The sequence below is a fragment of the Coturnix japonica genome, chromosome 1 (assembly GCF_001577835.2).
Source record: "Coturnix japonica isolate 7356 chromosome 1, Coturnix japonica 2.1, whole genome shotgun sequence".
Taxonomy (NCBI): Eukaryota; Metazoa; Chordata; class Aves; order Galliformes; family Phasianidae; genus Coturnix; species Coturnix japonica.
In genome coordinates this window covers 42,848,711-42,865,154 of record NC_029516.1, presented here as the reverse complement: position 1 = coordinate 42,865,154, position 16,444 = coordinate 42,848,711, and the positions used below count along the sequence as shown (strand labels likewise).

The window sequence follows — 16,444 nt, the reverse complement described above, 5'->3', positions numbered from 1 at the left end:
ATCCTTTCATGATTCCAAAAAATTGGACTCTGAGAAAGTGACCAGGGATTGTTTATAAAACATGGCTTTTTTGCAGGGACAGAAACTTAGTCCCAATCAACTTTGAGTTTATGGAGACTACGTAGTGTTTTACTTGCTCAGGACAGCAAACATGAAACAGTTTTGTATGTTTATAGAACCTTTACTTTTCTGGATTAATCTTATATACTTGGATAGTTTTTGGTTTTATACAGTGTTGGAAAACAGAGAAAGGGTAAGTACGTGCTGTATTTCATCCTAACTAAATACAAGTTGTAAAGGAATGGAAAAATAAGTAGATTTCCTCAAGCGATTCCCATCCTGGAATGAGATGCCACTACTTCTGAGGGTAGAATTGTGTGTGAAGATCACTGTTTAGATGTTAAGGCATGGAACGTAAGAAATACTGAGTAAGAATGTACATAACTCGCATTCCCTTTTTAGTAATAAATGATCTCTAATATTCTAAGTCTTGACTAACGGTGTGTCTGTTTTTAAAGGTGAAGCTGTGACTGGAGAATTATCAAAGCTCTTAGATGAAATCAAATTGTGCCAAGAAAAGGAATACTCTTTTGAAGACCTGTCTCATACAATATCAGACCATTTTCTGGACAATTTTAGTAAAATATCAGAGGAAGAACTTATGACCAGTGGAATCCAAACCAAGCTTAATGTAGTAAGTAAGATGAGATACAAAGACAATATATTCAGTAATAGTTGTTCTATGTTGTACCAATGGATCCAAATTCAAGAGAATTGCTTTCATCTGCCATCTAAGGCCATCAGGACAACATCTGCAATCAGTTTGATCTCCTTCTGGGGGTCTTTTGGAAAAAAAAGTGAAAGATGTAATGATCTTACGTAGTGCCAGAGTGGGCTTTGTTTGGATATTAGGATAAATTTCTTAATGGCGGGAGTGGTTTAGTAACAGAATGAGCCGCCCAGGTAATTGGTGACGTCTCCTCCCCTGAAGTATATAAGAGAAGTGTGGACATAGCACTATGGGATTTGGTTCAGGTATGGGAATTTCTAGGTTATGCTGATGGTTGTACTTGATGGCCTCAAAGGTTTTTTCCAAGCTAGATGATTCAGGATTCTACATTTGTTTTATTTACATCACATTTGAGAAAGAAATAGTGCAAGAGAATGATATGTCTAATAGTATAACAGTAAAAAATAATAGGATGCACTCATTACAGACTTAAAATTTAGTGTTCCCCTAATTTTGTAAAGATATTGCCACCTAGAACTATGAATAGCTTTTGATGGCACTACAAATGTGACCAAAAGCTCAGGTTAGTTTTACTTTTGAGCTTGGGGGGTGCAAAGAGGGTTTCTTTGAGAAATGCATTAAAATTGATATACTCAGAACTGAATTGATGTGGTTGTGATACTTCAGTGATTTCTACTTACAGCTGAAAATATAGCTTCATCAATACTATTCCTGTAAATAAAGTGCAGCAGGATTCATTACTTCATTACAGGGCAAAAGGACACATTTATTTATTTATTTATTCCCTCTTAATTATTTTCCTTAGAAAGTAAAATAAGTAGGATTGCTCATGAAGTAATACACACAACAGAGGTAAAATGTTAAATGCTAAATTTCATTTTCTTTTTTTATAAATTAAGAACAGTTATGCTCTAATGTGTGGTGAGAAGCATAACAAGTTAAGACATTTTATGTGCTAGAGAATTCCTTACTATGTATGGAGGCAGAATTAGGCTTACAGGAATGATTAGCTGCCCCAAAATGCAGTAGATACTTTTGTAAAGGCCTTTTATGTTTGAGCAATGAGATACATAATCCATATTGAAGTCAGTCTACACAAGGTACTGGAGTCAATTAAGCATTTCTATGTCTTTCAAGTGTCCCTCTGTATTTAGATGCTAACTGCCATTTAAGTCTGCTCTGTTGCTGCTTTGCAGAAATTGTAACTCCTATTAGTCTGTCTATTTAAACTGAAATTTGTACAGGGCTAAATGAAATAGAATGTGAATATTCAACCAGTAAATCTGTAATTTACCTATAGCAGTTAAATCAGGCAAGTACATTTGCTGACATTCCATGTGATTATTTATTCAACCCAACATGAAAGCAAATCTTTGAAAATGGGAACTGGCTAAAGCATGTCATGGCTCTTTCTCACTAGTGCAACAAGTTTTTCTTTCAATGAAAAGATCAAGGATCAAGGTGGTGATACACACTTTTATCATCAAGTCACCATTCAGAGCAGAGGATGTTTTTCCTTTGTTTGGACCCAGCTCCACAGGCCTATGCATGGAAGGAACTGTATTGTGATGTGAGATTTTGCTGTTTGATCTAAAAGATCTGTTTCATTATAAAGAAGTATTTTACTAAGTTTTTTCAGTTTCTGTCTGTCTTCTCTGTAGCCAAAATTTGCAGATTTGAAATATGTTTTGTTTTTTTTTTATTCTGGGGAAGCGCTGCTTTTTCAATGAAGACCCATAGGCTCAGTAAGGAGCCATCAAGGCAAAGACGAGGTGTTAGAAGAGTGAATGAGGATGACTGAAGAAATGTACATGAGTATTTATGAATAAAAACATGAATATGCAGAGAGAAGAAAGTGATAGGTGGAAAGAAATATATATACAGAGAGTCAGAAATGGGTTTCAGGATAAATATGAAAGAGATTCTCACAACTTTTTTTCTGTCTTGAGTTTTCTTCTTGCTGGGAACCTTCTGTAAATAATCTCGAGAGTGAGTTCTCCCCTATAATCTCTATTAGGAGAACACAGGAAAATTGTATAGGGAAACTGAAGGGCAGGATCTTGCAAATTGGATTACTTGAACCTCTGGGAGGAGATCTCCTCTATTATCTCTATTGGGAAAATGAGCTGGGGGTGCAGGAGAGGATTTGGAGGTGTAGGAGAAAGATTTGGGACTACAGGAGACGGATTTAGAAATGTCAGTTGATGAGAGACTCTACATGAGCTGGTATGTGTTCTTGCAGCCCAGAAGGCCAGCCATATCCTGAGCTGCATCAAGACAAACGTGACCAGCAGTTTGAGGAAGCTGATTCTGCCCCTCTGTTCTGCTTTACCCCACCTGGAGTACTGCATCCAATTCTGGGGCCCTCAATACAAAAAAGGCTGTTGGACTGAGTCCAGAGACGGCCCACAAAAATGATGAGAGGGCTGGAGCACTTCCTCTGTAGGAACAGCCTACAGCCTAGAGAAGGCTCTGACAGACTGTTATTGCAGCTGGAAACGGACTTTTTATAAGGGCATGTAGTGACATGGCGAGGGGAAATGGCTTCAAACTGGAAGATTTAGACTAGATATTTGGAAGAATTTTTTCGCTGTGTGGGTGGTGACACGCTGGAACAGGCTGTTGAGGTAGTCTGTGAATGGCTATTCCCTGGAAACATTCAAGGCTGGGCTGGATGGGGCTTTGAGCAACCTGATCTGGGGGGCTGGAACTAGAGATCTTAATGGTCCCTTCCAACCCAAACCATTCTATGGTTCTATGTGTGCATCTATTTAGCTTGCTGCTGCTGCATACTCCAGGACCCTTTGGAAGCAGTAACAACACAGTAGGACTGGAGTACACACTGCAGGACTAAATGTGTTGTCCTTCTCTGTTACCAGTTCCAGCACAGGTGTGAGAGCTGCAGCAGGTGAACCTCTACAAACGAGCACTTGCTTCAGATTGGAATCAACAATTCTAACATGTGTTGTTGATTGTGGTAATGTTAGTTCTGAGCAGGAGCAGAAGTCAGGTCTCTGTTGGTAATATTTTAGGTGATATTTCCTGGACAAATGTTGGTTCTAGAGATGATGACTCATGCACACTTTTGAACTTCTATAGTCCAGTATTTTGAACCTTTCCAAAATTTATGCCGTGAGACTTGGTGACCTTTAGGAGGTTCTTCAAAGGGACTGGATGCTAGGAGATGTTTTTTTCTCCCTGTCTTTGCATCTTGCCATTCTTCAGAGAAATAAAAGGGATCGTGGGTCAAGATCTGATCAGCTGGATTAAGGAAGCACCTCCTGAGGCTACCCTAGCATGGATGCAGTAAGGAGAAAGCATCAGGAAGTAGAGTGTATTTGTTAGCTTTCATAAAAACTGATAATCTTGAAGAGGGCTAAAACTTCTATGGGACTGAAGATTTAGATTTATTCAGAATTTAGAAAGGTATGTTTGTCTATCTAGTATTTGCAGCTTGGAATTCTGTCCTGAATCTGTGTCAACTTCTGTTATTTGAAAGAGCATAATTCTGTTTTTGTTTTGCAAAGTAGCAGTAATGATGCTGACTGCTTTCTAATGCAGTAACTAGATTATAGAAAGTTTCATCTGGAAAAGGGAAAAGTGCTGTTCAGTTCTCTCTGTGCTATAAGGGTGAGTTTTAACATCACATTTGTAGTCTCTCACAGCCACTGGAAAAATGCTGATGCTGTCCTGAGTGGATTAGGACTTCCTATCCACTAGTAAATTCTATTCCTTTTTTGACCTTAGATGTTGTAAAGGAAACTGTTGATCACAGCCTGAACCTCTGATTAACCATCTGAGGCAAGTGACAAGTCAGCTGCTGGAGCACAGGTGAAGGTAATTCAGCTGTGCTCCTAGATCCTATTTAAGGGCTGACCACCACTAAGGTAGCATATTTTTCTGGGTACTGTTCCTTTGTAGAGTTTTTGTGTCGAGCCTCCATTTCAACTGAAAGCCTCAGCACTGGTGAGTCTTTTCTCAGATACCCTCTGGCTATTTACTCTGTAATTACAACTATACAGATGTCTTCGTTTTTTGCTCAGTGATACAGCACTTCCAGAATGCAATGTTTTGTTTTGAAGAAGTTGTGGTTTAGAACATTTTTAGATAAAGAACAGAATTAAATCCAGTTGTCTGTTTGCTGAGTAGTTGGATAATTAGTCATCCAGCCTCTCAGCAAGTTTTTCTGACATATCTGGACTAGGGGACTTAAGCTTTCAGGACAACCTTTTCAACAAATTTTGCATGTAAAACACATGTTTTATTGGTTCTTATGCTTCTGTTGACCTGATGTCTGACTTGTGATATAAGGCATTTAACAAAATAAGGTTCTGTAACACATTCACCTCTTAGAGTTTGTATATCTCTGAGGACAGGTGAAACTGAGAGATTTCTAGAGAGGGATGGGGGGGCTGGGGGGAGAACTTAAAAGGGGGAAAAAAAGAAAAAGAAACTTTCCTCGGGACATAAGAAAACTGCATGGGAAAAATGAAGGGCAGAATCTTGTGAATTAGGTTAATTGAACCTCTGGGAAAAAGAGAATGCAGTGGAGCAGTAAGTGAAAGTAAGGAGAATAATACTAAATGCCGTGGTGTAGGTTTAAATAGGAACTGATGGGATAAAGTGCCAGTGTTGCCAAATTCCACTCCAGAAGTAGGAAGGGAAACTGGATAAAACTGGGGATTCTGGAACGGTGTGTGAACTGTTAGCTTCCTGAATGAGACTGGAAGTATCAAAGTATCAAAATACTTTGAATGCTTGTTTGTTGGGTAGTACAAAGTCAGGTATGAATATGTTAACTTGATGATTTACTTGAACTGCTCATTACAAATAATGAACTAAAGAAAGTTAAAGCTACATCAGAAACTTTATTTGCAGTGCTTGATATGGTAAATTTGGCTGTGTTTCAACACACATATGATTTGCTCTCATGTAAAATATTTCATGTAATTTTAAAGTTAATTGCTGTAAGATCTGTTTGCAGATCAGTTTTATTACATGCCGTTCTTTCAGTTTTCAAAAACTATAATTTTAGAAGTATTTCTTTTCCAATAGATGGCAGTCTGGCTCAGTAATTTCAAGAACAAAGCAGCCATGTTATACAAGAGTTTCAACTTTTTTTTTTCTTTGCTTTCTTAAAGTCATGTATTTTTAAAACAGTTTATAGTATAAATTACTTTAAAATGTCACTAATTCTGGTAAGTGGAAAATTTGTCGAACATCATGGCATACGTTTAAGGTACAAACTAAAATCTCAGGGCTAAATTTAGAAGTGCTTTATTACATAGGGGTTACATGTCAAGTGTCTATTCAAAGGATCTGTGTGAATTCAAAAGCAAGTAAGAAAATTCAAATGGCTATAGCTTGCAAACAAAAGATCTGGAAGAACGAAGTGCCAGGGAAACAAACACTAGAATGTTTAAGTGTTTGTTGTGAGGAATGTTACAGAACTCCTGCTAGTAAATTGTTTTAATTTAAATTCCTCTGCTACCCATTTCTTGTCGAGTTTGAGGTGTAAGTATTTGTGTGCGAACATACTGTTCTAAACAGAATACTAAAAACAGAAATATGCTGTATTTATTACAGTGTACTTTCTGGAGTTTCTTAATATGAAAACATTCAGAAAGGAGAGAGAGTGGCTTGTGCACATGTGTCCACATAAGAAAGGTTTCTATTGAATGCTACTTTGTTTTTCCAAGACAAAAAAAAAAAAAAAGAATATTAAGACTGTTTATGCTATTCTGTGTGTGTATATGTATACTTCTATATGCAAGATGTGCATATTAGATACATTTCAGTCTTTTCCTTTCATAAATTGGATGTGTTAATGTAATGAACACTTTTAAAAACTGCCTTGTAGAAGACATTTATCTTGCTCTCTGTTCAGGAGGATACTGCATATTTCTAATTCTCAATTAAGAATGCACTTGGAAGGTGGTGTGTTCTCTGCAGTAAGAGTAAACAGATATTCTTCACATTAGGAGTTGAGAAATAAAATAAAAAAAAAGAAATTTGGAACTAAAATCAAATTGAAATAATATTCTGCTAGATGCACTTAATAAAAATAAAACTCCAAATGAAAACATAACATCAGTTGCTTCAGTCTTGTGTAGAGGGTATTTACTTGCAATGCTTGCTTTTACATTTATGCTCTCACGTTCAGAAGCAGAAAACATCACCTACGTTATAGATTTCCAAGTGTGAATGCAGTATCTTGCTGTCTTCAGATTGTGAGTTTAGATTAAAGGAGGTATAGTTCCAGAAAATGTTTCTCTAGTGTTCTTCTTAATTACCTGGAGTAAATACTGAGAAACTGGTGTTGAGAGATACCCTCATTTTTTTTAGCTTTCAGAATAAAACTGAAGTACTAAAGTCATATAGGATTATTGGGACTGCACTACAGAGGGATTTCTCAGAAGAGGTAGCAGTATATCTGGTTAGCTTTCAGGTGGTTATATAATAGATAAGAAAGGCTGTCAGAAATAATATGAATTGAAGCATAGAGAGAGGTTCTATAGTCTAGTAAAAAAGATCTGGATTTCATCACAATTTAAGTGTCAATTTCTCCTTAATTCTGTCATCTGAAATGGACAGTTAATACTTACGCGCTTTAAGAGAGAATGAGAAAAATATCTTTTAAAACATGTCATATTAACATTGAATACATCACTGTTTTCAGCAAAGGGAAGACTCACTTTTAATTCTCATGACAGAAAATCAAGGTAAAGGTATATAAAAACAATATGATTTATTTTTATATGGTTAGGAGATTTGAAATGATAGGATTGTGTGTTATGGGAGAAGATTGTTAGGAATGAATACACAAGAGGAAAATAAATTTTATGTGTGGTCAGTTATTTTATCTACATTATTCAAGCATTTTATAATTTCTTTTTTGTTTTTTTTTAATGCAACTTTTAAACAAATATTGTCTGGACTGAAATATTACAGTGGAAAAGAGTGATCAATTATTCTGGAATACAATGATTGCTCTCTTAGATCAGTGTAATCCTTTGATTGTGTTATAAGTTTGAATATAGGCATTATTGGGAGTGTGAAACAAAATTCCAGATGAGGAAAAGGAGCAACCTGGAAGTATATAAATGTATGACTAATGTGGATATATTAAGAACAATTAGCTCAACTTTTTTGTTACTGAATGATAAAATCACCTGGCCTGATTTATTGTCCATGGTGAGAATCAGGTATATTTACCTGTTATAGGAAAAGTTATAGGATTGGATAACACACCTTAGAGGTATTTATTTTTTGTTATCTGTATTCATGATGTTAGAAAAAGGGAATTATACCAGTGATTGGAATACTTTTGCTTTATTCCCCTTACAGCATAGAGTTTTTATATTGCTGAATTATGACATTGCAAGAATTCTGAATGGTCAATTCCTGGCTCTTACCCCTAGTTCAGTTACAAATTTAATTTTACAAGCTAATGCTAGCTCTTTTTTCAGTTTGACATAAAGGCAGAAAAGCCTTTTATTTATCCCATGCAGGATATATAAACTCTGCATTTTAAGATTCCCTTGTTAGAAAAGTCTACCCACTCTCTGAAGATAAGGTTATATAACTTTATGAATTGTTTTTAAAAGCTACCACCCAGCAGAAAACCATCTGTTAGTCCTAGTTCCTAATGCATATGGTGGTATTTCCCACCGAGAAGAACTGTTTTCACTGTGATATATCTCATTAGACATTTATAACCTGACATCCATACCAGGCATCTATGATTTGTTTTCAAGTATGATGCCATGCTATGAAGTACTTTTCAAAAAGGCTTCTCTGTCCTGTGTAAATAAGAGATAGACATTACAAAGAAGTAGAGGAAAACACATTGACTTCATGCAGATTTTTGCCCGTTCTTTTTTAAGCAGTTTACCCAGCAAAGGAAAGTTCAAACAATTCTTTGGTTTTTTTTTCTAACCTGTGTTCTGTAGTTATTAAAAGAACTACTGTAGGGTTATTTTCTGTATATGTGAATTACGCTGTGCTTGTGAACAGCATCATAAAGGCTTCTGTGTTGGAGGGAGCCTAACTGCAGCCGAGTGGAACTCTACATAGAATAATCTGCCTGATGGCATGCTTCCCAGCCAACTAAATTAGCCTGCAGCTCCCTGCTGCTGTGATTTCTGGTACAAGTATTGCTAGACAATCCTCCAGTGTGCTGCACAGACATACCCTGTGAGATAGTCAGCACTTATTTGAGAATGTAAAATGCCAAAATATGACAGTGCTTAGTATGATTTAAACTACATAGAGTCAACTATGATAAGGGGGGGAGGGTGCTGCCCAAACCACCAGTTTATTTGATCAGCATTCAAAAAAAAATAAATGATTTCATTTCTTCTATAATGGTTTTCTGGAATATTTAGTCAGAATCTTCAATTATGTCTGTGTGGGGAAAATTCCTTGACTATCAGATACTTGCAGGAAAACAGCTTACAGGCAAATGTGTAATTCTGAATGCTGTTAGGTGTTTAGCTTGCACTGGTGAATCCTGAATGTCTAATCCTTTTGGTCCAATCTGCTGCATTGTTTACCTTGATAACCAATGTATTATTATATTTTGCAGAACATGCTGTATGTTCAGACATTTCATTTCCTGAATACATGCTTGCATTTATTCTTCTATGGCAAAGTCTGATAGAGTAGTAAAGAAAAAATGGTGCACGCTCTTCACAACTTGCAATAATGCAGGCTTGTTTTTTCTTAAAGCTATCCTTTTGCTGGATAAGTAATCCTAATATTTGCAAGTTTATTTTCTATGTAAATCTTGCCATGCTATGAACCACTTTGCTTTCCCTGCTGTGAATTCTTTCATCCTAGCTCAATCTCTTTTATACAAGAATCTCAGATATGACTGTAGTGCCTCCCCCCCCCCATATAAAATCATTATAACTTAAGCCTTTCTGATCAAAGAGCTTCTTTGTCTTCATAGCTATAAAGCTGTATGTAAATTTTGGATGTTCAGCAAATGATTTGTCGTATATTATCTAGAATCCTTGTGGACAGTTATGTTTTATTAAATTAACCAGAGCAAATCCTTGTGTATTTTTTTTTCCATGAAGACCATTTTAGCTCAGAGACAGTCATACATTGTAGTACTGAACACGTAGATGATTTGTCACTATACTTGACCAAACACCAAAGAAATCTGCAATCTAAGCAGGACTACTCAGAATCTGAAGTGTCTATTTGAACTGATTGTGAGATCATCTTGCCAGTATGAAATATATTTAATTAGTTATCTCTTTGTGTGTGTTATTCAGCACTTAAGTGAACATTCTTTTCCACACCTATTTTCATTCCTTACCTTTCTTGAGCTGCCTGCGCCACTGTGCACATTGTTACTAGGTTTATTAGCAGTGCAGTCTTCTTCCATGCTCTCTGTCTGCTGTCCTATTTAGTATGCAGTACTGTGCCACATGGTGTGCATTTTTAAGCTGTAGTTTCCAGCTTCAGTTGGGATCTTAGTTGCACATGATGAAATTTTCATCCAGAAAGCTGATTTTGCAGTATTAACTTCAACTCTTTCTGTCATAATATTACAAAATCATCAGTGAGACTGATGAACTTTGCTATAACTGCTCTCCTAGTAATCGGAGATTTTTCCTTCAAGCCTTGACTTTCCTTAGAGACGTTCAGAAGATCTGCAGTGGACTCCTAATTGCATTTCCCATGGGTTTTTCCTCTCCTCAGATTTTTCTCCGTTGTTCTAGCCTAAACGACCTTTGAAACTTCTCTCTCACAAAAGAACAAAAAGTTATTTTCATCATGGCCTTGCCTGATTTTCTAAAAATTCTTAAAATTCAAAATCCATTAGAGTTATGTGAATTCTCACAGGATACATTAAAGAGTGGAGATAAATGGCAGTGTACTGTTTCACTTCATCATATTCTATGACTCTATGGAAGCTAAATAAGTAGGTACCTTTTTAGCTGCAGAAGTCTCAGTTTCCTTTGCTCTCTTCTTCTCAAAAAGAGGGAGCAGTATACAACTAATATTAATGGTAAATATTCTGCTATAGTTCAAAGGGCAAAACTACTTCCTGCAAGCAGTCCAGGAGACTCCTGGAGTCTGCTGAGGACAACTTCTGGGCCCAGATACTGGACAGATCATCTGGAGCTAAGTGTTACTGGACTTGGTGCTCATCAGTGCAGAGAAGATCATTTGAAGAGGTGAAGACTGGAGGCATTCTGTGCTGTAGGAACTATACCCTGGCTGAGTTTGTGTTCTTGAGGAATACAGGTCCAGGGTTACTTGACCATATACACACCTGTTTTTGCATTTTTCTCTTGGTATCTGTTTTTTCCTAAACTTATTAGAAGTCTCTATTTAGTGCCATGAGCGAAAATCTCAGAGGAGGCTCTTCAGTTTTGTTTCAGAAGTTATTTGAAATTGAGCAGTTTTTATTAATGCTGGTTATTATTTCTGTTGATGTTGGTGCTCTGCTCAATACCTCTAGAATATGAACTATTACAGTCTGCAGAGAAGCATCCTTAGCACTGTTTGTTAACCTTAAACAGAATGCATATTCAAATGTAATGATTTTTTTCCTATGCTGATCTTGTTTAAAATTATTAACATTTGGTTCCTTACAGGTGTTAGCCTTTCTCTCTGTCTAGAATGATGTTTCTTTTAAGGAATCTCTAATTTTACCAGGTTACTGCTTTAGCTGTAGGTACTTTGTAAGAAATGGTGTTGCATAGGAGTTATATGTTAATACGTGTTATGATTTCATTTGTAGTTTACAGAACATTAAAGGCACTATGTGATAGCAGGCTGAAGAAAGGATTAAGTATTAGCTCTTATGCTACCCAGGAATATGTCTGGAAAATGAACTAAAGGTGTACTTTTATTGGGGTAAATCTCTATATACTATGTTGACTCTACCACAGATAAAAAGAACAGAACAGATGAGCTAGCACAGGAAAAGCAACAACTGTCCTAAATCTTCTGAGTCCTTGTTATTGAGATAGTTGGAATGAAGTCATTATTTTAGTTATGTAAAACAAGAAGCAGCAACAGGTTTCTTTCTTTTTTTTTTCTATCCATACCAAAATGCTTGCCTTTCTATTGGAGATGATTTTAAATTCTGTTTACGCATACTATTGAGTGAAGAAAGACTAGGAATGGAAGAGAGGATTTGGCTGGGTCACGTGTAGGTCAGACTTCACTGAGTGTGTGCATGTTTTACACTTTGTCTGATATTTTGTGGTTAGGCCTTCAACTTCCATAATGCACTGACTTTACTGTCAAGAGATTCATCCTATTGTCAGTTATTCCAGTGCATTGTCTTTATATTGCATTAAGCATTTTAGATAAAATATGACAAACTGCTTGCAGTTTGTTGCTGATGGATCTTGAGATAACCGTATACAAGTGTTTTTTAAGGTCTTTTTGATTATCCACTCTTAACCAGTGCTCAACATTCAGATAGATAACTGGGTGCTGTCTATATTATCTCTTTAGAATGACATTGTCTACTCAGGTAGGATTTTCTCTTATATCCTTCATTAAGCCAACAGCATCTTAATGCAATAGTAACTTCATTTTCAGTAACACATTTTTACTGAGAATATATATGTGAAGTAAAAAACTGTGTACTGGAGGAGTAATAAAGTGGTGACTTCTGCCTACTCAGTTACCACCTGATTTTTCCCCTACTTTAATTTCTGTTCCTTCTGCTCTATTTCATGACAAATAATATATTTTCTATAAGTTTCATCATTCTGCCACCCACTTATCCACCCTCTATTTCACAACTTTTTAAAAGGAAAAATACATGTTTTATGGCTGATTTGTTTTGCAATTACATTGCACTGAGTTTTTCAGACATTATATGATAACACTCAGTACAGAGACGCTGAATACTGAGATGTCACTGTAGTTATTCTCCAAGCAGTGTTTTCTTTTCTTTGACTTTTCAAGCCAAAAATGCTGAACTGTGAAGTTTTTTTTTAATGTAAATATAGTTACGCTTTTGTTTCTATTTAATATTTCTGAAAACATCGATCTTGTTTTTCTGCAGGCACCTATACCTTTCATTATCAGTTTCACTCAACTGGTATGTGAGTTCTTCAGTGAGTCATATTTTAGAATGAGTCATGTGTGTATAAACACTCAGTCCTTGATTCAGGGAGACACAAACTTGCCATTAAAATGAGAAATCCCATTAACTTAATTGGAACTATTCATGTGTTTAAGGCTCAAGACTCAAATTAATGCATTTTTGCATAGCCTCTATTTGTATATCCCCTTAGGTCAAATCTACTATGCTTATGGGGTAGAAAGGTATCCCTATAATTGCATTTATGTTAGAGAGTGTTGCAAACTGAGTGGTTGCTGGGTTGAGTTCCCCATTGGAGCTTTATCCTTCAAAATGATAAGTTCTTTCTCCTTGGTCAAACAGAGCTCTCATAGTGCTTTGATGTTAAGTAATATAAAATCAGTTAGGTTAATATCTAATATCAAATATCAGTACCAAGAATCAGTACCCATTGGTACCAAGTGTTTGGTGTTGATATTTGAGTATTTGGTATGAATTATGAAAACAGTCTAATATATGAGGATTAGGTACATAACTGTAGACACTTAAGCGCTTGTAAGTCAGGTTAACTTTGCTTCAACTAATGTTAAGAGGTAAAAATTCATTTGAAGACAATTCAGTCCTCTCCTATGAATATTAGAATGGAGTAGGTTGTGAAAGTGCTTATGTGTTCCTCTGTTAAAGACAACCAATTGAATCTGTAGACAAAAAATAGCCCAGATCAAATACTTAGCTTTTAATCAGTTCAAACTAGTTTTAAAAATGATTTTTTGAAGTGTATTATTAAGAAAATCTATATTGCAACTTCAAGCAGCTAATGCAGTTAATTTATAGCATAAAAATAAATGCAGTACATTTCCCAAAATATGTAAGAATAAAGGCTCCATCAGCTCTATATACTAAATTCTTAACTAATAGCTGTTCATTAAAGTATATTTTTAAAAAGCATGTAGTGTTCAACTCTGCAACTTTTCAGTTTACTGAATCACTGAATTTTCTGCTATATGAAAAACTCCATCTACTCTGAACTGAATGTGGTAATCTTCACATGGAGACTATTTTATGTATATGTAACCCAAGATAACTACATTATATTCAGAAGCTTTTACTTCTAGTTGAAAAAAGAAATCAATTAGCCAAGATCAGTGTTTTTTGAAATGTATAGTATTCTCTTGATGGACCATTTTCTTAATGTTACAGTGTTTTGGAAAATGAGAAGTGTTATCTTTCTTAAAAAGAAAACAAAAAACAAAAAACCAACAAACAAAACCTTCCTATATAGATGGAAGAAATGGTATCTTTTTTTCTGCAAGATTAAAATGTATAAGCTTACTGTGAAAAATGCATTCAGATATACTCATTTATTTTATAATCTTGTTTTTCCTTATAAGTCTTGCTTTATTCAGTGCGCACCATACTTTATTATTGTCATCTAGTTTAAGGATATATTTACTGCACAGTATCAGATCCTAATCTGAAGAGAGAACAAAAGAATCAGACTGGTTTAGATTGAAAGGGACTTCTGGAGGGCATCTGGTCCAGTGACCTGCTCAAGCAGAGCAGCTTGTCCAGAACTGTATCCAGTTTGGTTTTGAATGTCTACGAGAGACTCCATAGCCTCTCTGGGCAACCTGTTCAGCTGCTCAGACCACCTGAACAGTGAAGTGTTTCCTGATGTTCAGGTGAAATCTCCTACAGTTTGTGCCTGTTGTCTCTTGGCCTGGCATTGGACACTGCTGGGAAGAGTCTGGTTCTGTCTGCACTTTTCTTTCATGTATTTCCAGATGCTTATAAGATCTCTTAACTGTCTCCCCTCCCTCAGCTTTCTGTTCTCCAGGCTTTACAGTTTTAGCCTTTCATCATTGGAGGGATGCTCCAGTTCCTTCATAATTTTCTCAGCCCTTCACTGAGCTCTATCTAGTGGCTCCTCTGGAGTCTTGTGTACTCAGGAGCCCAGAACCAGACACAGTACATGAGGTGTGGCCTCACCAGCGCTGAATATAATTGCTGAATGATTAATTTCTCACTGAGCAGCAGTAGCTGCATTAACAGGAACATCTATGTATGTTTTGTGATACACATGAATTAATCGTATATGTCTAAAGTTAATACATTTTACATTCAAAACAGACAAAGCTTTTTACTGCAGAGTCCCAAACAAAAAGACTTATGTACACATTGATTGATGAGCAGTGATGCAGAAGCAAGATTCTCCTTCACTGGGACTACTGGAGCTTATACTTAAGATGCTTGGAAAGTGATGCTACAACAGGTACAAAGAGTACAATAGCACTGTTTAATAGGGCAAATTTTCAGATGCATAACTTTATCTTTCAACGTGGTCACTGCCATTAGCTGTGCATTTTCACCAGTGATGATCAAGAATCTACGTGGCACACTTGTAAAAATCTGCTCCAGCAGAGGTGACCCACTGTTTCACAGCTGCTATAATGGCATAGTTGCTAGGAAAATGTTGCCCATGCAGTTCATCTTTCATTGGCCCAAATAGATGGATGTTGGAATTGGTTGTTTGTCTTAGCTACAGTAAATCCTGAAAGATTGTCCCTCTCGTATCCCAAAAGACAGCACACGTCACTTTACTCACTGAGGAATGTGCTTTGAACTTTCTTCAATTGGGGGTTCAAACGTGGCTACTCCTGGACTGCTGTTTTGATTCTGGTTCATAGGGATGATACTGCATCTTGTCACCGATAATGATGCGATCCAGAAAACTGTCACCTTCATCCTCACAGTGGTTCAATATGTCCTGACAAACCTGCATATGGTGCTCTTTCTGTTCCTGTGTGCGCATTTCTGGGACCCACTTGGAGCAAACTTTGTGGTATTCCAATATTGCCACCATTGTTTCCAATGCATTGAAGTTGATATTCAGCTCTGTATGCAGTTCCCTGGTCGTAATCTCCTGATTCATGTGGATGAGCTGATCTAGGTGCTTTTCTATTGCATGTCATGACAGCTGTAAATGGTCCTCTGGAATAAGGCTTGTCTTTCATGTTGCTGTTGATGCTGCTAAAACTCACCATTCACTGCCTCACTGTGCTCGTTTCCACTGTTGGTCTCAATAAACATTCAGCAGGCATCGATTGGTTGCGACTTTTTGTGTGTGTGGAGGAATTCTGTGGCACTTTTTTGTTTCATATGCACTTCAGTGCTAGATGACTTTCTGTCAGCCTACCCCTATGCACCCATCTGTCATGTGGCAACAAGATACGATGGATTATTGATGGGAAGGTTCAGCTTCAAATGCTCTACTGCCAACATTGCTTCTGACATTGTGGGTCAACATAATAAATCAGGGGGCATTACTTTCAGAGCAGCCCTTGTACTTTCAGAGCACTTAGTCTCATGTACTGCTGTAAATAGTCACAGAATATCTCACATTGGTTTCTGGTGAAGCCCAGCATCTCTGGAGACTTCCATCTGTGATTTTGATGTAGCCAAGAAATGAGGACCACAAAGTTAGCAGTTTATCTTGAAGAGATTTGCATTGTGCCCTGCATCTCACAGGGGTTGTGGCAGAGACATGCACAGCATGCTATTCTGCAGTATTCAGCAGCTTGAAGTACAAGATTGTCCTTCTCTTGGTGTTCCCTCCTGGCTAAATACAG

At 36.7% G+C, this 16,444-nt stretch overlaps 1 protein-coding gene across 8 annotated transcripts in view; it reads left to right on the top strand.

Annotated features, from left to right (window-relative positions):
* Positions 1-16,444, top strand: part of ANKS1B (ankyrin repeat and sterile alpha motif domain containing 1B) — a 393,719-nt gene that overhangs the window by 74,268 nt on the left and 303,007 nt on the right. For all 8 annotated transcript variants that reach the window (XM_032444024.1, XM_032444026.1, XM_015858789.2 and 5 more), the window contains exon 8: positions 519-694. In XM_032444024.1, the coding sequence (XP_032299915.1) occupies positions 519-694 (176 nt within the window). The remainder of the gene's footprint in view (positions 1-518; positions 695-16,444) is intronic.